Raw genomic sequence first — 23,133 nt, 5'->3', positions numbered from 1 at the left:
GCACAAGTTCCACAACTTCTGTGATGTCATGAAGACTCAAGCTTTTAAAGAAATACCTGTCAAACTGAACAATTGGCTTCATGAAACTACATTTTAAATGTAGGAAATGTTACATTCAACTGCAGGAAACACGCAGTTTGGCTGAGAATCATACTCAGAAAAACAAAACTTCTCCACAACCCTTTTCTTTGTATTCGCCATACCATTTAGATTAGACTATTTAGACATTTTCCTTTTAAGGCCGTAATCCTGTTGTAGATATAAAATTTCAAGTTCTTCCAGTCTCTCTTCCTGAGAGCTTCAGGTTCAGCCCGTAAACATTTCTCACAATCTCTCTTCGATGGTACAGTACAAGATCGGATGAACTGATTCATTTGCCTCTCTACTGCCCTAACCTCTGCCGGCTGCCAGGGTGTTCTTTTCTGTGGAGCTTTACCTGTAAGGGAGGAGACAAAAACAAAGGTATTAGTAACAGTGTAAGGGAAGCGGTACAGTTCCAAGCTCTGCGTCAGTATATACAGTACAAGTGAAATTATGAGGCTGATCAGAGCTGAAATAAGCATCTGTCCTCAATGATTTGATCACAGTGTTCAGCTCTCAGTCCATCAGTTTACAGCTGACATAAACCTACATCCGAGCCACCACTTGTCATCATCAGATCCCATTCTAGGCCAGAGGAAGACCCTCAAAAGTGCTTAAGTTTTTGAGATTCCCTTATGGAGGTGGAACAAAGAACGACAATGTTTTCCATCTTCTCTAAGGTCTCCCACATGAAATGGATTCTTGTTAGGAAAATAACAATTTAAAGTACCTCCAATTACCCACCAGTGCTTGGGGCCACCAGACTGAGGTTGCAAAGATGGTTTTCATTAATCTCCTGTCTCCAAATCTACTGATATTACTGCAATAATAATAAAAATGAGTAAAAACAATCACCTTTGGAGGAATGTCCCACAGTACTGACTCCAGAAGATGCTCCATGCTCTGCTGATGGCCGTTTGTGTTGCTTGCTTGTTGAAGAGATTTCATTCCCCACAGTACCTGAAACAGTTTCCTCTGTTGACGGTTCTATGAAATATATATACACATATTTGAAAAGACATACTTCAAATGTACTACAAATATTCCGGCCATAGAAAACAAAGGTATGTCATTTATTGTTGCAAGAATGCTTTAAATTGCAAAAGAAAAATCAGTGCATTAAACAAGTTTTAAAAATCTGTGTTTTCTTCATTTGTAACTAAATCTAAATATTCTATAACTAATAAATGATCAAGTTGAGGTTATATCTACTTCACGTCACATTGTTGCATCCAGTATTAACTTGACAAAAGTTTGTTTCACTTGTGTCATTCAACACCCCCAGCTTATTGATGGTCAAAGCCTGAGCACTGTCTCTTTTCATCTCTTTTTTTAGCAAGTCAGTTGAATGATGGCCAAGTGGCTAATGATATATCCCATTCTATATCTATGGTTGTTTAGGGCACAGTGTTTGAATTAATATTCAGATACTTCAGTTTGCCTATCCTTGAAGCAAAATTACTAATTTCACCCCAAAAGACTGGCACAAGGAAAAGTCCTGCACTGTACTCAGTTACAATCCACCAGTGCTTGGGGCCACCAGACGGAGGGGTGCAAAGATGGTAGGAATCTTTCACATTAATTTCATCTACTGATATTACTGCAATAATAAAAGAGTAAAAAAAAACAATCACCTTTGGGGGAATGTCCCACAGTACTGACTCCAGAAGATGCTCCATGCTCTGCTGATGGCTGTTTGTGTTGCTTGCCTGTTGAAGAGATTTCATTCCCCACAGTACCTGCAACAGTTTCGTCTGATGGTTCTATGAAATACATAACATAGTTGAGGAAAAGAACAAAAAATAAAATAAATTAGTGGAACGTGGTAATTTTAGTGCCTATGCTAATGGTCAACATGAACACTTAACATTTACCAGGCTGAGATTTTGTCAGGACACACCTCATAGTGAACAGTAAGACATTTAGAACAAGAATATGAAAATGTTCTTGCATGAAGCTAAATAAATCCAACAACTTGGCTGCTCAGCAGGTGGTTAGATGTTGCACATTCTCAGAACCCATCGGCTGTATTCGGCATCTGACTTCCGGCAGACAGCGATACAGCCTCTGGGGCAGACCCACTGATGTTTTACTATTCCGGTTTTATTTTGGAGGATGCGAATTTCTGTTTCCTACTTAAGTTTACTCCCCCCACTCATTGTTTATAGTCCGACTAGAAACTGGAGACGCGACAATGGAGTTGGAGTTGAAAGAGGATATCAACAACCGTATCCTATCACAAGTAGCACCCGGCTCAACCGTGATTGGTCAATATCACGTGGACTACAAACGGCCTACAACCGAAACCAGGGCTCTTCCGCTCTTCTTCTGGAGGAAGATCTCAGTTAGCCCACAGACTCTACATTCACTATGTAGAGTCTGTATATATAGAGACTAGATGTTGCATATACTGGTAGCCTTAATCATGGTGCAACGCATGGAAAGTAAGGCTGCTGAAGGCTTTAAACAGATAGAAAGAGCTACTACATTGCAAATATACACTGAGGATACTGTACCTTGAATACTACATGAGTATGAAACTACAGTACCCATGTAGGAAATGTACTTTAAAAACAACCTTTTTTTTTTTTTTTTTTAAACATGAAATGACTGAAACATACCATCAACAGCAAATGAACGATTTCCATCCTGTCTGCATGCATCTTCCTCATCACTACCCATAACGTTTTCTGCAGGAGACATGACACACTTATAATTCGGTCAGACAAAAAGAATAGACGATACATCAAGTACAGTGAAAATCAAATATACCATTTGGATCAATTGTGATTTCATCCAAGTTCTTTCCATGGAACTCAGCCAGTCTTCCTTTCTCAAGTGCCAGTAGAACTTTACTGATCTTTGCAAGTTGCAGGGTCTTGTCAGAGTCGATAAAACTCTCGGTGGATCCTGATGTCGTGACCAAGAAAGTTCGCTAGTTGGTCCATCTCTGTGTCAGTCATGTTGAGCACTGTTGACAGAGTTGCAGCATGTTTCGCAGTTTGGTTGATGACAATGCCTTGGGACACTTTGCACCACACGACTTTGCAAAGCCACGTATACAGTCTGAGCCACGGAGATGTGACATAGCTGCAGGTCTTGCAAACAAGTAAGTATTGTCTTGAAGAACCCGCAGGCCTCTCTTTGCTGAACGAGGAGTTCCAAAGCATGGAGCATGTTTGGAGTCAGGAGAATTGGAACTGCTCTGCCTCGCTTTCCTCTGGTGACAATTCTGGAGAAATGTCTGCAGAGCTTTTTTTCTACTTCAGACAGTGCCCAGTCCAAGTCCTCATGGGGATCCGATGTGTCCCTTGACAAAAAAGCCGACAGAGGCATGCTTGCCACCTCTCCTTCTCTGCGTCTGTTAAACAGGATGGTCTGTGTTAAAGAAACTTTTGCAAGGTCGATCCAGGCCTTTGTAGAGGACTTTCAGACAATGTGATGCTGCATTCATCTAGTCTTTCACTGAGAAACTGGTGCATTCTTTGCACATCCTCAGTAAAGGGCATTAGAGTGGGTGCATTCCACTTGGCCTCAACGATGTTCCTTAGTGCTGTTGCAGAAACCAATGTTCCACTTCTCATTGTGCACTTCTTGGAACTCAGACGCACGCTTCACAAGCTCTTGGTTGTTGGAAATGAGTCCTTGAGCTTTCAAGAGCTTGCTGACTTTACCAAAGCATTTCCAAGTTTTGTTGCCAGTGATGGAATGGCAAATGTGTTGGTACTGCTCTCATAGCCGCAAGTACTTTTGACAGCTTTGACCATCTCCATAATCGCAGGATTAATGAAATCCTCCATCTTTTTTAATCTGGTATGTTTCCTAGCATTGTCCAGCAGTCGTCCCAATTCACGCATTTTTTCACGGATGCACTGATTACTTTTTAATGTCATTCCACATTTATTGAGCAAGTGCTGCCCATATTCAATAATGACATGGTCATTCTTAATTATTTCTGTGACAGGATCGTGATTCATGGCACTGACAACTTTCCACAGCTGCCTGCTGATATGTGAAGGCACAGGTGCAGTGTATGCACATAGAGCCTGAACACGGTTCTTGCCAGGTTTTGGGTTGACTGATCCAGGCTTGAGTCTACAAACTCGCATATGTCTCCATAGAACATTTCGTGTGAAAAGTCCCTGGCAGTACGCACAGTGCATGAAATCAGTTCCCTGTGCTTCTTTTGGTGGCCGTTTACATGGGACAAGTTGTCCCTTTCCTGACTCCATTACAGTGGCATTATGGGCATAGTTGCCTTTGTTCCGAATATATTCTAGCAGACGTTTTCTCTCTTTGGACTTTTTTGGAAAGCTAAAAGCTCTTGCCACCTCCACCTTATTTTCGTGTACATGTTCCAGATGTCTTGCCATTTTGGCATATGGCTTTCTGCAATAAAAACAATAGTTTCTCTTATCGTAGCTTCTCTTGCCATTTTTATTTTGGTGAGAACTAACTACTAGACTATCACTGGTGTCCTGACTTGAGCAGGGTTCTTCCTCTACAGTAAGTTCAGGGCAGGGTTCTTCCTCTACAGTAAATTCAGGGCAGGGTTCTTCCTCTACAGAGAATTCAGATGTAACGGAGTGGGTGTCCAATCCAGGTGTTGTGGTGTCACATTCATTAGGCATATCTGAGCCAGGGTTTAGCAGAGAATCAAGAAATTGGCGTTTTCTTGGACTGAGGTCAGTGCTAGAATCACTGTCAGTGTCCGGGTTAGAATCTGGAACATACTCCTCTTCATCTCCACTGACTGATGTCATGCTATCATACAGTTCTGTGTCTTCAAGGCATGTGTCCTTCATCTAAGAGATTTTTATTTGGAAAAATAAAAATTAAAAAGTCACTTAGACATATTTTCTTTAAACTAACATTAAATCATGTACTTTATGAAAGACTGTGGAACATTTCTACAATGTTAATCCAGGCACTTAATTGTGAACTTACTATAATGCTTTTTGTCCGTCTTAGTCTCGGTACAATATTTTCATTTTCATTATGGAAGTCCTTCCGAGTCTGTAAACACAAGCAACATCTTAAGTCATTATACAGTATGAAATTAAACAAACAAGTACAAAAAAATTAGTGTATGAAGCAAAATGTGACCGGGACATTCTTTAGAGAGTGATGATTGTTGTTTTACAAAGTAAAATGTATTGACACTAGTTTTTAAGTCACTAGTTAAAGGAAATTGATTATTTTCCAACTTGTGTCCAATCGTCCTTCCAATTCATTTCTCTAACCTAGTGACATAAAAGTTAATTAAAGAGAGTCCTCCTTGGTGGAGCTGAGGCAGAGCTGCTCACTGCCACGGTCGTGCTATAATCGGGGCAATTTTTATTTAAAGTACATCCAGTCGTCCACTAAGTGTTTTTATCTACACACTGACCGGTTCTGGTTGTTGAGCACCTATGCCCCAGTTCCACTAAGGAAGACTTTCTTGAAATTTTGTTTACATCACTAGGTTAGAGAAATGAAAATAAATAAATAAATTTAAGTTTGGGACTTCGATGTCAAAGGTTATTGAAAAATAACAATTATATGGTTGAAAAAATAGCACAATAAAATAAGTTTTGTGTAGAATTTGCTACATTTATAATTTCTATAAAACAAGGTAAAACAAAGACATTTTGTGAAGTAGTGAAAGTCAGAGAGGCTACTGCAGTTCTCATTTTCGATCTCAAATCAAAGATTGAAATTGGTGGACAAAAGTACATGTGGGTCATTATATAATTTGGGACATTCTAAGTCCATGAGCTATATGTTGCATGTATTTTTAGGAAATTTAAAAAAAAGAGTTTTATGTTAACAATTACCGCTGTCCTGGGGAGTTTTGGCCACACAACCTGTGTTTGCTGTCACACATCTTCCATACCACAAGCGTAATGGGGACATTTTTACACACCATGTTATCATCCTTTACGGGACAAAGCATCTCTGGGTTTTATTTAACACTAATGGTATCATAAGAAGTGCACTGTGGGGACATCGTAAATGTGCCAGATCAAGGTGATAATTGGGCCAAAGGAAAATATCCAGACAGGTTCAGATCCATCTTCAAAGTCCCTTTAACTTTTGCCTCATTGAGGTATTAGATTTAACTGTTAGTAGACCTGATTGACAAGAAATTACCCTCACAATGACCTCATTTGCTTTGTTTAGTTGCTTAAACCAAACGTACAGAGGCTGTTGAAGTAAACATCAAGTGATGAAGGTGAATGTACCTCTTGAGTAGTGTCCTGTAGACACAAAGCTTCTTCCATCCGTTTCTCAGACATGGCAGCAGGATGGGAGCTCTTTGCAGGATGAATATCCATGGCACACAATGTCATCTGCAATGATTTACAAGGAAAACAATGAAAATATGAGGACCTTTAGGTCAATTTAATGTAAACACCATGTAAAACTCAAGTAGATAAATACATGTTCTTAAGGATCTGTAAACTTTAGTACATGCCAAAACACCAGACTTCATAAGAAAAGAAAACACCAAACTGTACTGTAATATTTCAGACTAATGAGTCAACCTCTGTTTGCTTTCACACATCTTCAATACAACAAGCTTAATGGGGACATTTTTACACACCATGTTATCATCCTTTACGGGGACAAAGCATCTCTGGGTTTTATTAACACTAATGGTATCATAAGAAGTGCACTGTGGGGACATCGTAAATGTGCCAGATCAAGGTGATAATTGGGCCAAAGGAAAATATCCAGACAGGTTCAGATCCATCTTCAAAGTCCCTTTAACTTTTGCCTCATTGAGGTATTAAATTTAACTGTTAGTAGACCTGATTGACAAGAAACTACCCTCACAATGACCTCATTTGCTTTGTTTAGTTGTTTAAACCAAACGTACAGAGGTTGTTGAAGTAAACATCAAGTGATGAAGGTGAATGTACCTCTTGAGTAGTGTCCTGTAGACACAAAGCTTCTTCCATCCGTTTCTCAGACATGGCAGCAGGATGGGAGCTCTTTGCAGGATGAATATCCATGGCACACAATGTCATCTGCAATGATTTAGAAGGAAAACAATGAAAATATGAGGACCTTTAGGTCAATTTAATGTAAACACCATGTAAAACTCAAGTAGATAAATACATGTTCTTAAGGATCTGTAAACTTTAGTACATGCCAAAACACCAGACTTCATAAGAAGAAAACACCAAACTGTACTGTAATATTTCAGACTAATGAGTCAACCTCTGTTTGCTTTCACACATCTTCAATACAACAAGCTTAATGGGGACATTTTTACACACCATGTTATCATCCTTTACGGGGACAAAGCATCTCTGGGTTTTATTTAACACTAATGGTATCATAAGAAGTGCACTGTGGGGACATCGTAAATGTGCCAGATCAAGGTGATAATTGGGCCAAAGGAAAATATCCAGACAGGTTCAGATCCATTTTCAAAGTCCCTTTAACTTTTGCCTCATTGAGGTATTAAATTTAACTGTTAGTAGACCTGATTGACAAGAAATTACCCTCACAATGACCTCATTTGCTTTGTTTAGTTGCTTAAACCAAACGTACAGAGGCTGTTGAAGTAAACATCAAGTGATGAAGGTGAATGTACCTCTTGAGTAGTGTCCTGTAGACACAAAGCTTCTTCCATCCGTTTCTCAGACATGGCAGCAGGATGGGAGCTCTTTGCAGGATGAATATCCATGGCACACAATGTCATCTGCAATGATTTACAAGGAAAACAATGAAAATATGAGGACCTTTAGGTCAATTTAATGTAAACACCATGTAAAACTCAAGTAGATAAATACATGTTCTTAAGGATCTGTAAACTTTAGTACATGCCAAAACACCAGACTTCATAAGAAAAGAAAACACCAAACTGTACTGTAATATTTCAGACTAATGAGTCAATCTCTGTTTGCTTTCACACATCTTCAATACAACAAGCTTAATGGGGACATTTTTACACACCATGTTATCATCCTTTACGGGACAAAGCATCTCTGGGTTTTATTGAACACTAATGGTATCATAAGAAGTGCACTGTGGGGACATCGTAAATGTGCCAGATCAAGGTGATAATTGGGCCAAAGGAAAATATCCAGACAGGTTCAGATCCATCTTCAAAGTCCCTTTAACTTTTGCCTCATTGAGGTATTAAATTTAACTGTTAGTAGACCTGATTGACAAGAAATTACCCTCACAATGACCTCATTTGCTTTGTTTAGTTGCTTAAACCAAACGTACAGAGGCTGTTGAAGTAAACATCAAGTGATGAAGGTGAATGTACCTCTTGAGTAGTGTCCTGTAGACACAAAGCTTCTTCCATCCGTTTCTCAGACATGGCAGCAGGATGGGAGCTCTTTGCAGATTGAATATCCATGGCACACAGTGGCATCTGCAATGATTTAGAAGGAAAACAATGAAAATATGAGGACCTTTAGGTCAATTTAATGTAAACACCATGTAAAACTCAAGTAGATAAATACATGTTCTTAAGGATCTGTAAACTTTAGTACATGCCAAAACACCAGACTTCATAAGAAAAGAAAACACCAAACTGTACTGTAATATTTCAGACTAATGAGTCAACCTCTGTTTGCTTTCACACATCTTCAATACAACAAGCTTAATGGGGACATTTTTACACACCATGTTATCATCCTTTACGGGGACAAAGCATCTCTGGGTTTTATTGAACACTAATGGTATCATAAGAAGTGCACTGTGGGGACATCGATAAATGTGCCAGATCAAGGTGATAATTGGGCCAAAGGAAAATATCCAGACAGGTTCAGATCCATCTTCAAAGTCCCTTTAACTTTTGCCTCATTGAGGTATTAAATTTAACTGTTAGTAGACCTGATTGACAAGAAATTACCCTCACAATGACCTCATTTGCTTTGTTTAGTTGTTTAAACCAAACGTACAGAGGCTGTTGAAGTAAACATCAAGTGATGAAGGTGAATGTACCTCTTGAGTAGTGTCCTGTAGACACAAAGCTTCTTCCATCCGTTTCTCAGACATGGCAGCAGGATGGGAGCTCTTTCAGAATGAATATCCATGGCACACAATGTCATCTGCAATGATTTAGAAGGAAAACAATGAAAATATGAGGACCTTTAGGTCAATTTAATGTAAACACCATGTAAAACTCAAGTAGATAAATACATGTTCTTAAGGATCTGTAAACTTTAGTACATGCCAAAACACCAGACTTCATAAGAAAAGAAAACACCAAACTGTACTGTAATATTTCAGACTAATGAGTCAATCTCTGTTTGCTTTCACACATCTAAAATACAACAAGCTTAATGGGGACATTTTTACACAACCTGTTATCATCCTTTACGGGACAAAGCATCTCTGGGTTTTATTGAACACTAATGGTATCATAAGAAGTGCACTGTGGGGACATCGTAAATGTGCCAGATCAAGGTGATAATTGGGCCAAAGGAAAATATCCAGACAGGTTCAGATCCATCTTCAAAGTCCCTTTAACTTTTGCCTCATTGAGGTATTTAACTGTTAGTAGACCTGATTGACAAGAAATTACCCTCACAATGACCTCATTTGCTTTGTTTAGTTGCTTAAACCAAACGTACAGAGGCTGTTGAAGTAAACATCAAGTGATGAAGGTGAATGTACCTCTTGAGTAGTGTCCTGTAGACACAAAGCTTCTTCCATCCGTTTCTCAGACATGGCAGCAGGATGGGAGCTCTTTGCAGGATGAATATCCATGGCACACAATGTCATCTGCAATGATTTAGAAGGAAAACAATGAAAATATGAGGACCTTTAGGTCAATTTAATGTAAACACCATGTAAAACTCAAGTAGATAAATACATGTTCTTAAGGATCTGTAAACTTTAGTACATGCCAAAACACCAGACTTCATAAGAAAAGAAAACACCAAACTGTACTGTAATATTTCAGACTAATGAGTCAACCTCTGTTTGCTTTCACACATCTTCAATACAACAAGCTTAATGGGGACATTTTACACACCATGTTATCATCCTTTACGGGACAAAGCATCTCTGGGTTTTATTGAACACTAATGGTATCATAAGAAGTGCACTGTGGGGACATCGTAAATGTGCCAGATCAAGGTGATAATTGGGCCAAAGGAAAATATCCAGACAGGTTCAGATCCATCTTCAAAGTCCCTTTAACTTTTGCCTCATTGAGGTATTAAATTTAACTGTTAGTAGACCTGATTGACAAGAAATTACCCTCACAATGACCTCATTTGCTTTGTTTAGTTGTTTAAACCAAACGTACAGAGGCTGTTGAAGTAAACATCAAGTGATGAAGGTGAATGTACCTCTTGAGTAGTGTCCTGTAGACACAAAGCTTCTTCCATCCGTTTCTCAGACATGGCAGCAGGATGGGAGCTCTTTGCAGGATGAATATCCATGGCACACAATGTCATCTGCAATGATTTAGAAGGAAAACAATGAAAATATGAGGACCTTTAGGTCAATTTAATGTAAACACCATGTAAAACTCAAGTAGATAAATACATGTTCTTAAGGATCTGTAAACTTTAGTACATGCCAAAACACCAGACTTCATAAGAAAAGAAAACACCAAACTGTACTGTAATATTTCAGACTAATGAGTCAACCTCTGTTTGCTTTCACACATCTTCAATACAACAAGCTTAATGGGGACATTTTTACACACCATGTTATCATCCTTTACGGGACAAAGCATCTCTGGGTTTTATTGAACACTAATGGTATCATAAGAAGTGCACTGTGGGGACATCGTAAATGTGCCAGATCAAGGTGATAATTGGGCCAAAGGAAAATATCCAGACAGGTTCAGATCCATCTTCAAAGTCCCTTTAACTTTTGCCTCATTGAGGTATTAAATTTAACTGTTAGTAGACCTGATTGACAAGAAATTACCCTCACAATGACCTCATTTGCTTTGTTTAGTTGTTTAAACCAAACGTACAGAGGCTGTTGAAGTAAACATCAAGTGATGAAGGTGAATGTACCTCTTGAGTAGTGTCCTGTAGACACAAAGCTTCTTCCATCCGTTTCTCAGACATGGCAGCAGGATGGGAGCTCTTTGCAGGATGAATATCCATGGCACACAATGTCATCTGCAATGATTTACAAGGAAAACAATGAAAATATGAGGACCTTTAGGTCAATTTAATGTAAACACCATGTAAAACTCAAGTAGATAAATACATGTTCTTAAGGATCTGTAAACTTTAGTACATGCCAAAACACCAGACTTCATAAGAAAAACACCAAACTGTACTGTAATATTTCAGACTAATGAGTCAACCTCTGTTTGCTTTCACACATCTTCAATACAACAAGCTTAATGGGGACATTTTTACACACCATGTTATCATCCTTTACGGACAAAGCATCTCTGGGTTTTATTGAACACTAATGGTATCATAAGAAGTGCACTGTGGGGACATCGTAAATGTGCCAGATCAAGGTGATAATTGGGCCAAAGGAAAATATCCAGACAGGTTCAGATCCATCTTCAAAGTCCCTTTAACTTTTGCCTCATTGAGGTATTAAATTTAACTGTTAGTAGACCTGATTGACAAGAAATTACCCTCACAATGACCTCATTTGCTTTGTTTAGTTGCTTAAACCAAACGTACAGAGGCTGTTGAAGTAAACATCAAGTGATGAAGGTGAATGTACCTCTTGAGTAGTGTCCTGTAGACACAAAGCTTCTTCCATCCGTTCTCAGACATGGCAGCAGGATGGGAGCTCTTTGCAGGATGAATATCCATGGCACACAATGTCATCTGCAATGATTTAGAAGGAAAACAATGAAAATATGAGGACCTTTAGGTCAATTTAATGTAAACACCATGTAAAACTCAAGTAGATAAATACATGTTCTTAAGGATCTGTAAACTTTAGTACATGCCAAAACACCAGACTTCATAAGAAAAGAAAACACCAAACTGTACTGTAATATTTCAGACTAATGAGTCAACCTCTGTTTGCTTTCACACATCTAAAATACAAGCTTAATGGGGACATTTTACACACCATGTTATCATCCTTTACGGGACAAAGCATCTCTGGGTTTTATTGAACACTAATGGTATCATAAGAAGTGCACTGTGGGGACATCGTAAATGTGCCAGATCAAGGTGATAATTGGGCCAAAGGAAAATATCCAGACAGGTTCAGATCCATCTTCAAAGTCCCTTTAACTTTTGCCTCATTGAGGTATTAGATTTAACTGTTAGTAGACCTGATTGACAAGAAATTACCCTCACAATGACCTCATTTGCTTTGTTTAGTTGTTTAAACCAAACGTACAGAGGCTGTTGAAGTAAACATCAAGTGATGAAGGTGAATGTACCTCTTGAGTAGTGTCCTGTAGACACAAAGCTTCTTCCATCCGTTTCTCAGACATGGCAGCAGGATGGGAGCTCTTTGCAGAATGAATATCCATGGCACACAATGTCATCTGCAATGTTTTACAAATGAAAAAAATGAAAATATGAGGACCTTTAGGTCAATTTAATGTAAACACCATGTAAAACTCAAGTAGATAAATACATGTTCTTAAGGATCTGTAAACTTTAGTACATGCCAAAACACCAGACTTCATAAGAAAAGAAAACACCAAACTGTACTGTAATATTTCAGACTAATGAGTCAACCTCTGTTTGCTTTCACACATCTAAAATACAACAAGCTTAATGGGGACATTTTTACACACCATGTTATCATCCTTTACGGGACAAAGCATCTCTGGGTTTTATTGAACACTAATGGTATCATAAGAAGTGCACTGTGGGGACATCGTAAATGTGCCAGATCAAGGTGATAATTGGGCCAAAGGAAAATATCCAGACAGGTTCAGATCCATCTTAAAAGTCCCTTTAACTTTTGCCTCATTGAGGTATTAGATTTAACTGTTAGTAGACCTGATTGACAAGAAATTACCCTCACAATGACCTCATTTGCTTTGTTTAGTTGTTTAAACCAAACGTACAGAGGCTGTTGAAGTAAACATCAAGTGATGAAGGTGAATGTACCTCTTGAGTAGTGTCCTGTAGACACAAAGCTTCTTCCATCCGTTTCTCAGACATGGCAGCAGGATGGGAGCTCTTTGCAGGAATGAATATCCATGGCACACAATGTCATCTGCAATGATTTACAAGGAAAACAATGAAAATATGAGGACCTTTAGGTCAATTTAATGTAAACACCATGTAAAACTCAAGTAGATAAATACATGTTCTTAAGGATCTGTAAACTTTAGTACATGCCAAAACACCAGACTTCATAAGAAAAGAAAACACCAAACTGTACTGTAATATTTCAGACTAATGAGTCAACCTCTGTTTGCTTTCACACATCTAAAATACAACAAGCTTAATGGGGACATTTTTACACACCATGTTATCATCCTTTACGGGAACAAAGCATCTCTGGGTTTTATTGAACACTAATGGTATCATAAGAAGTGCACTGTGGGGACATCGTAAATGTGCCAGATCAAGGTGATAATTGGGCCAAAGGAAAATATCCAGACAGGTTCAGATCCATCTTAAAAGTCCCTTTAACTTTGCCTCATTGAGGTATTAGATTTAACTGTTAGTAGACCTGATTGACAAGAAATTACCCTCACAATGACCTCATTTGCTTTGTTTAGTTGTTTAAACCAAACGTACAGAGGCTGTTGAAGTAAACATCAAGTGATGAAGGTGAATGTACCTCTTGAGTAGTGTCCTGTAGACACAAAGCTTCTTCCATCCGTTTCTCAGACATGGCAGCAGGATGGGAGCTCTTTGCAGGATGAATATCCATGGCACACAATGTCATCTGCAATGATTTACAAGGAAAACAATGAAAATATGAGGACCTTTAGGTCAATTTAATGTAAACACCATGTAAAACTCAAGTAGATAAATACATGTTCTTAAGGATCTGTAAACTTTAGTACATGCCAAAACACCAGACTTCATAAGAAAAGAAAACACCAAACTGTACTGTAATATTTCAGACTAATGAGTCAACCTCTGTTTGCTTTCACACATCTTCAATACAACAAGCTTAATGGGGACATTTTTACACACCATGTTATCATCCTTTACGGGACAAAGCATCTCTGGGTTTTATTGAACACTAATGGTATCATAAGAAGTGCACTGTGGGGACATCGTAAATGTGCCAGATCAAGGTGATAATTGGGCGATAGGAAAATATCCAGACAGGTTCAGATCCATCTTCAAAGTCCCTATTAGATTTAACTGTTAGTAGACCTGATTGACAAGAAATTACCCTCACAATGACCTCATTTGCATTGTTTAGTTAACTGCTGCCAAACAGCGTACAGAGGCTGTTGAAGTAAACATCAAGTGATGAAGGTGAATGTACCTCTTGAGTAGTGTCCTGTAGACACAGCTTCTTCCGCTTCTCAGACATGGCAGCAGGATGGAAGCTCTTGCAGATGAATATCCATGGCACACAATGTCATCTGCAATGATTTGAAAGAAAACAATGCAGGAAATATGAGGACCTTTAGGTCAATTTAATGTAAACACCATGTAAAACTCAAGTAGATAAATACATGTTCTTAAGGATCTGTAAACTTTAGTACATGCCAAAACACTTCATAAGAAAAGAAAACACCAAACTGTACTGTAATATTTCAGACTAATGAGTCAGCACTGTTCCTCTGTTTGCTTTCACACATCTTGCAATACAACAACTTAATGGGACATTTTTTACACACCATGTTATCATCCTTTACGGGACAAAGCATCTCTGGGTTTTATTGAACACTAATGGTATCATAAGAAGTGCACTGTGGGGACATCGTAAATGTGCCAGATCAAGGTGATAATTGGGCCAAAGGAAAATATCCAGACAGGTTCAGATCCATCTTCAAAGTCCCTTATAACTTTGCCTCATTGAGGTCTAAATTTAACTGTTAGTAGACCTGATTGACAAGAAATTACCCTCACAATGACCTCATTTGCTTTGTTTAGTTGCTTAAACCAAATTTAGAAGTTTGAGAGGCTGTTGAAGTAAACATCAAGTGATGAAGGTGAATGTACCTCTTGAGTAGTGTCCTGTAGACACAATATACTTCTTCCATCTTAATAGACATGGCAGCAGGATGGGGCTCTTTGCAGGATGAATATCCATGGCACACAATGTCATCTGCAATGATTGAAAAGGAAAACAATGAAAATATGAGGACCTTTAGGTCAATTTAATGTAAACACCATGTAAAACTCAAGTAGATAAATACATGTTCTAAGGATCTGTAAACTTTAGTACATGCCAAAACACCAGACTTCATAAGAAAAGAAAACATGTACAAACTGTACTGTAATATTTCAGACTAATGAGTCAACCTCTGTTTGCTTTCATCACATCTTCAATACAACAAGTAATGAGGGACATTTACACACCATGTTATCATCCTTGTGACACCAGAATGGGAAAAGCATCTCTGGGTTTTATTGAGACACTGCTGAGAACATCATAAGAAGTGCACTGTGGGGACATCGTAAATGTGCCAGATCAACAGGTGATAATTTCAAAGGCAAAAGGCCTTCATTTCAGACAGGTTCAGATCCATCTTAAAGTCCCTTTAACTTTGCCTCAGATGAGGTATTAGATTTAACTGTTAGTAGACCTGATTGACAAGAAATTACCCTCACAATGACCTCATTTGCTTTGATCCATGATGTGGTTATGTTAAAACCAAATGTTGGAGAGGCTGTTAAAGTAAACATCAAGTGATAAGAAGGTGAATGTACCTCTTGAGTAGTGTCCTGTCATGGAGAACACAAAGCTTCTTCCATCCGTTTCAGACATGGCAGCAGGATGGGAGCTCTTTGCAGGATGAATATCCATGGATCACAATGTCATCTGCAATGATTTAGAAGGAAAACAATGATGAGGACCTTTAGGTCAATTTAGATGTAATGATTGACCATGTAAAACTCAAGTAGATAAATACATGTTCTCTGAAGATCTGTAAACTTTAGTACATGCCAAAACACCACACTTCATAAGAAAAGAACACCTAACACCAGTCAGACTGTACTGCCAGTGCCAGACTAATGAGTCAACACTCTGTTTGCTTTCACAGACATCTAAAATACAAGCTTAAGAAGGGACATTTTACACACCATGTTATCATCCTTTATCCCAGGAGGACAAAGCATCTCTTTGTTCAGCTCTAATATTTATAGAAATATTTGAATATATCATAAACAATTTGATCAATGTGTGTGTGTGTTTGTTTCATCATGACAGGTGAGGTGAAGGTCTACGTGTCTTCCATCCATTAAGGAGGAGGAGGATCCAGTTAGGTTGCAGAGGAAATCTCATCTCTCAGGTCCCTTGTTTTCTGCATACTGCCACTAGTGTTACGTGTCTTCAGTGCCAGTGACATTGTTACGCCTCAAAGAACCAAACTTAAGCCAGAAAATGAACATGCTGACATTTGCACTTTCTGTGAAGAGCTATGGTTTCACATCTCATTCAGGCTAAAAGTCACACAAGGCTACAGGTAGAAGCCAGTGTTATTTTTATTCATTTTATTAACATTATTTTATTAATACTACTCTCAGAGTAGTACAATCAGTGTGTTTTGACTCTGTGGCACTTTATTTTCACTCAATGTCTTCTAATGTCTGTAAGAATGTTCTTTTCTTACAGCATCCTTTACCTGTTTCAGAGCAGAGTGTTGGTGCTTTGACCTCATAGATACCTGTATATCTTTGTGTTGGACATATCCATTTGTTTTGTACACAGCAGTGTCATCTGCAATGATTTTTCCCTAGAGAGCTGTAAAAGCAACCACTGAAAATATGAGTAGTACAATCAGTCTGCATTTGGCTCTACTTTGTCACTTTTATTTTTCCTCAGACAGTGTCTTCTACATGTCTGGCAGTGGCAGATGCACCTTGTTTTCAATTACAGCAGCCTTTACATGTTTGAATAAGCAGTCTGTTTATTGTTGCTTTGATCTCGCTGTATATTCATATCTTTGTTGCTGGACATGCAGCCTTTTGTTTACAGAGCAGTGCCTGTGTTCAGGACTCTCAGGAAAGTACTTTATTGAAAAAGAAAGTTGGAAAGAAGTACCATAGTTTGCACTTGCATAGTTTCATAATGCATTCACACATCTCAATACAACAAGTGTCAGTGGGGATTCTGTTTACAGGCACCTGTTTTCAGAATAAATGTTCTGACAAAGCATCTCTGTTGTTGTTTTTTTAGCATTTTTGAACTTTTATAAGGCTAATATCGATAATATCATAATCGTGATATTTTTGGCACTAATATCGTGATGAAATTTTCATATCGTATGCCTAGCCAGATCAAGGTGATAATTGGGCCAAAGGAAAATATCCAGACAGGTTCAGATCCATCTTAAAAGTCCCTTTAACTTTTGCCTCATTGAGGTATTAGATTTAACTGTTAGTAGACCTGATTGACAAGAAATTACCCTCACAATGACCTCATTTGCTTTGTTTAGTTGTTTAAACCAAACGACAGAGGCTGTTGAAGTAAACATCAAGTGATGAAGGTGAATGTACCTCTTGAGTAGTGTCCTGTAGACACAAAGCTTCTTCCATCCGTTTCTCAGACATGGCAGCAGGATGGGAGCTCTTTGCAGAATGAATATCCATGGCACACAATGTCATCTGCAATGATTTACAAGGAAAACAATGAAGGACCTTTAGGTCAATTTAATGTAAACACCATGTAAAACTCAAGTAGATAAATACATGTTCTTAAGGATCTGTAAACCTCAGTACATGCCAAAACACCAGACTTCATAAGAAAAGAAAACACCAAACTGTACTGTAATATTTCAGACTAATGAGTCAACCTCTGTTTGCTTTCACGGGTCCATGTTATTTGTCCGACATCCCATTAGTCAGACGTCCCGTTGTTCGATATGTGATTATACCAGGCTATACTGTATTTGTGTACCATAGAGGATCAACAGCAACGCAACAAAGTAGGCTACTGGTCAAGATACAAGTGTCATAGAGAGAAGAGAGTGAAACACCATAACCTCCAGTTATTAACTCTGGGGTCTTGTGTGGGAGCTCTCTGCGGTGCTGAACGGCTCCTGGGCGTATTTCTGCCTTGATGGTGCGCGACCGGCTCTGGGTCAGCTGGGAAAGGCTTGAGGCGGAGCAGGCTCACGGCTTATGTGTTTGCCACTTTCTTTTCATTTTAACACACCATGATCTTTTCCTGACCCTAACCAAGTGGTTTTTGTGCCTAAACCTAACCAGACCTTAACCACAGGGCATCATGATGATTTCGGAACAACAGGACTTTGGAACGATGGGTTTAATACGGTCGGAACAATGGGATGTCGGACCAATGGGCAGTTCCGCTTTCACACATCTTCAATACAACAAGTTTAATGGGGACATTTTACACACCATGTTATCATCCTTTACGGGACAAAGCATCTCTTGGTTTTATTTAACACTAATGGTATCATAAGAAGTGCACTGTGGGGACATCGTGAATGTGTCAGATTACAGTGATAATTAGGCCAAGGAAAGGTCCAGACAGTTAAAGATCTGTCCAAATTTCTAAAATATGTAAAAACACTAATTAATAAAAATACAGGATAATTTAATTTCAGTAGTTTCTAATGAAGATACCTTCACACACAATGTTATTCTGAGACGTTCTTAAAGCCTACACATTTAAAAACTGTGCAGTCATGAGACATACTTGCATTCGCCATGGGCAGTCATCGCCTCCGTAGTCGTAAGTTATTTCTTCACCTTCCTTTATGTCTTTTAGAGCAAAAAGGCATAAGTGTGGGCTTCCCTCCACCTCAATTTGTTTCATCCTGCAATTTGGATGTCTGTGTTCATCATTCACTAGGCGGCCAAATGAATCGTCTTCTCTCGAGGCATCAATACTTAGAATGGACAAAAGATGAGAAAGAGGAAAATAAAAACAATTTTAGTTGAAAATAATGTCTCCCCAGGTCCTATCCAAAATTCAACATTCAATGTATTTCCTTTACCTTGCAGTGTCACATTATTAAATGGCAGACATTGATTGTGCAGTCTTATATCAAATTCAACAATTTATAGAATGTATATAAAGGAATGTACCAGAGATAAAGATGCAATTTTAAATCTTACCATGTTTTCCTCTCCACTTGAAGAGAAAGAAAATGCAGCACATGAGGGATGGTAAACCTTTCTCCTCCTCTCTCGGCTTCAGCATCATCTATCAAATCACTGTATTCAACGACAAAATCTCCTTTGCAGAATGAACTGCAGTGCTTAACAAACCACGTCCTGCAAGAGAAAAAATAAAAGGAAATTTTGATCAAAACAAGAAAGCAAATCATACACTACAATGGATATTTCTTCTGTGGCAACATGTATTTAAACACACACATTGCAGCTTAAGAGTGACAAAAACCTTTTTTTTTTTTATTCAATGGCAGCACGACTAAGTTGAGATGCCAACTAGTGGTATAGTGATTTAATTCAAGTAATTTACTTTTTTCTGAAATTTCTAGAAACACAGTGATGCATTTAAAGTAAAAAAATGGCCTCTAACTTCTGCTCTGTCTATGGGTGCATCGAAAGTCCTTAATTTCAGGATTGTTTCTTCCTACTCTCCTCTCCTTGCGCCTTAGTCCCTCTCAACGAGGAGAAACGTGAGGAAATCATGCAAGGAGAGAGGATAAGAGGAAATATGAATTAAGAGACATTGACTTCCTCTCCAGGGTTTTCCTGCCATTATACAGCTTAGGCACGGAACCTAAGCATTTTTGCGACTGCGAAAAAATCAGCCTCGATCTCTCAGCATGCTCCACATGCGCTGTCTCACAACTCATTGCATCGTCATTTAAAAAGACATCGGAAACAACCTTCCATCGCCGATGGCGATCGGATCGCCATTGGCACAACCCTAGTAGGATGTATTTCAGGATAATATAAAGTGCAGTGTGCTGAGGTAGAATTTAAATGAGGCGTTATAATCTATGTAAAATTATAATTTGTATTTTGGGTTAACTTTTGTTGTGTATTCAATGTTTCCCACAGGACAGGAATCTATTTGTGGTTACGGCCAGGCTCCGCCAGCTGCAAATGTAAGCGTCACATCAGCATAGCAGCGTATTCATTTGGGCTACACTGACTGCGTACGGAAGCAACACGTAGAGAAGCCAGCGGGGTTGTTTACCGTTTGCCAAGCCGAGAGGCTGCATGAAATGTTAAAGCATTTCCCACCTAAGTTATTACATATATTTGAGTTATCTACAAGTTAACTGTACTGTTTGTCATCTACTCGCTTACATTTACACAATGTCACGGATAAACATGGGTAAATGCATGAAAAAAATCATCACATATCACCTCTGATAATGGTTTATTCATTTAAAAACACATTGTACTCGTTTAACACACTATTTCATGCAGTTTTTATCTGCTGGAGGGTCACGTGGGGGCGTAGTACGACAAAAATAGAAGAGCTGCGTAAAATAGAGAGTTGTCACGCGACAGGCGGTGGTTGTCACACCGCTCCGTTGCCGGTGGAGCCGCTGTAATTGATTAACGGGGGCGAGCTGCTACGGGACTCGCGCTGCAGTTAACACTACTAACAGCGTGAGTTAATGTCTCTGCACATGTTGAGCTTCCAGCTATGTTAATACAGACACAGGCTAATATAACATGATGAGTTAGAGTTGTTCGGACCACTTTTGGACTTGTTTGCCCACATATTTGTACCAAGAGGTCTTTGGATCCGTTCTGCTACTACGTCTGCTTCTTCTTCTGGCGGACCAGGTGCGTTAAGTGCGTCTTAATGATGCATACCGCCACCTATTGCACCAGAATTGTAACGACAAGCTATATTCACAATGTTTATGAGTGAGGACGAACAGTTAGCGCCAAAAGCAGAAAAATCTATATGTGGCGGAGATAATTTATTCGTGACGCACCGCCACAGATAAATGAATGCATGGGAAACACTGGTATTTTTGCATGTTGATAGGTACAACATCAGTGGGACAATGGACTTCAAAACCCAGCACTCCAATGACTGGAGACCATTGCCAAAGCAGCAGCTCCGACACACCTCCTCAGACTCACCTGCAGTCACACCACTCTACACAAACAGCCTGAAGATCAAAGAGACGAAATACAAACACCTCCAAGAACTCAAAGAGGTCATACCCAAAGACTTCCACAGCTTTTATGACAATCTGAAACACTAGAATGACACTGTACTGCACGAGCTACTCTACAGTCACTCCATACTGTCCCACTGTCATTAAATGTCAGTGGTATCCACATGTTTTATTGTCATTGTTATTTATCTGATCAAAATGCTCTGAGACAGATTTATTTTGTGCAGTGTCTCTGCACTCATATGAGCCCTGCTTCACAGGTTGTACGTTCACATTAGGCAGCTGCAACCCAACCAAAGTCTACTGCTGCTGGCCACTGAGAAGCTCTGACCCTTGACCTTGTTTTATTAGCTGTTCATGATGTTCATTATCCAGGAAGTTACTTACACACACACGTCATAATTTACAAAATAAATCTATTCGAATTTTGTTTATACTGTATTCATTTTTTGTATGATAATTTACCAATGTTTTATTATAACGCATAGCTGTCGATTGGAGACACTCTGCTGGTGTTTGCAATGTTAGATTAAATAAATAACTTTTAAATACATACAATCCTTAATTTACACAAAGGCTGTAAAGGATAATGATTTATTTTGAGGCCTGAGATGCGGAAGTGGAGAAGAAGTGCTGGTGAAAAATGGAAGGTTGAAGTGCAGTTTAGTCCATCATTTACCTGTTAATAGCACTTAAATTTTATAATAGATTTTGGCCAAATGTATTAAACAACAGGAAAAACAGCGCACAAACACTTACAATAAACTCTGTAAACCTGTAACTTGATAAGGTAATGCAATGAGCTACTGCAGCCGATGCGGCCGTTATAATCAGTGATGGCACAAACATATCAGTCTGTTGGAGCAGCATCCAGTCAATAACTGATGGAACAGTAAGAGGAGTGTCGGCTGGTAAAAAGACTTCCGTAAAGGAAGCTCTCGTGTATCCTCACTCATCGCTCCTCATTCCTTGCTCCTCTCTCCTCGATGGACAAATAAGAGACATCGGACGGCTGGAAAGATGGCGGAGCTCGAACCACTTCCGGTTCAAGTTCAAGGTGTCTTAGGGATGTAACGATTACCAGTTAAGTGATAAACCGTGGTAAAATTCGGTTAGTATTACTGTTTCAAATTTTAATTATCATTAAAGCTGTGTTTGATTATGGCACTGTTGAAAAACTCATAGTGATACTGCTCACCAAAGCAGTAGCAGTCCTTCAGACACAGACGCATGCATAGTATGCAATGTTTGGCCCCACTGAAAACATGGTGGAAGGCATGACAGGGTTCAACGCTAAGGTTTTTTCACTTGCCCGGTTGGGCAAGTTGGTCGAGATCTACTTGCCCGAAGTCAGTTTGTACTTGCCTAAAAAATTTGTTTAATTTAAGCGGCTATCAATTAACAAAGACTGCAGTTATTTTTATGTTCAGTAATCTTTATTCACACTGTATTTATTAATTAAAACAACATATGTCATGTATTGTAGCTTAATTCCTACACAAATATGACAGTGTCAGGGCTTAAAGTGAAAAATTTGTCAATCATTCTCTGTCTATAATTTTTCGCCTACTTGAGCCATGCCCACCTCTATTTATTGTTCATCCCTCTCTCCAGTTCTGCTGTATTAACAGGTGAAGCACACGCATGAAAAATAATTTTCACATGCGTGAAACTTTTTGTATGCTTGCAAAGCACAGCCTGCTGGGATGTTTCTATGTATCTACTGGCACCAGAAGGGCTCTTTAGGACTAAGTACATACAGTACATGTGTGCACAGTAATGAGCAGGTGAAATGTCTGTCTAGCTTACATATGAGGTGTCTCAAGATTTAGGAACATACAATTTTATTGAATATAATAAAGTAAAAGTCACTTGACATGCTGCTGTTCTGTGCTATGACCTATTTAAGTGCTGGA

General features: G+C 38.9%; 2 protein-coding genes across 4 annotated transcripts in view; one reads left to right on the top strand and one right to left on the bottom strand.

Moving 5' to 3' along the window:
* The window catches only part of LOC125878814 (TANK-binding kinase 1-binding protein 1-like), a 276,535-nt gene that overhangs the window by 48,397 nt on the left and 205,005 nt on the right, over positions 1-23,133 (top strand). The gene's annotated exons all lie outside the window — the stretch shown is intronic.
* On the bottom strand, positions 3,735-5,090 carry LOC125879526 (uncharacterized). Its single transcript, XM_049561468.1, has 2 exons — positions 5,029-5,090; positions 3,735-4,886 (listed from the first exon to the last, which is right to left on the bottom strand). Exon 2 carries the CDS (start codon positions 4,884-4,886, stop codon positions 3,735-3,737), a length of 1,152 nt encoding a protein of 383 aa, XP_049417425.1. The 5' UTR covers positions 5,029-5,090.

The sequence above is a fragment of the Epinephelus fuscoguttatus genome, linkage group LG19 (genome assembly GCF_011397635.1).
Source record: "Epinephelus fuscoguttatus linkage group LG19, E.fuscoguttatus.final_Chr_v1".
NCBI lineage: Eukaryota > Metazoa > Chordata > Actinopteri > Perciformes > Serranidae > Epinephelus > Epinephelus fuscoguttatus.
Note: the sequence above shows the minus strand (reverse complement) of the source record. Positions and strands in the feature narration are given on the sequence as shown.

Bases quoted from the DNA above. Each gene is read 5' to 3' on its own strand.
- LOC125879526 (XM_049561468.1), bottom strand. From the start codon at position 4,886: ATGAAGGACACATGCCTTGAAGACACAGAACTGTATGATAGCATGACA.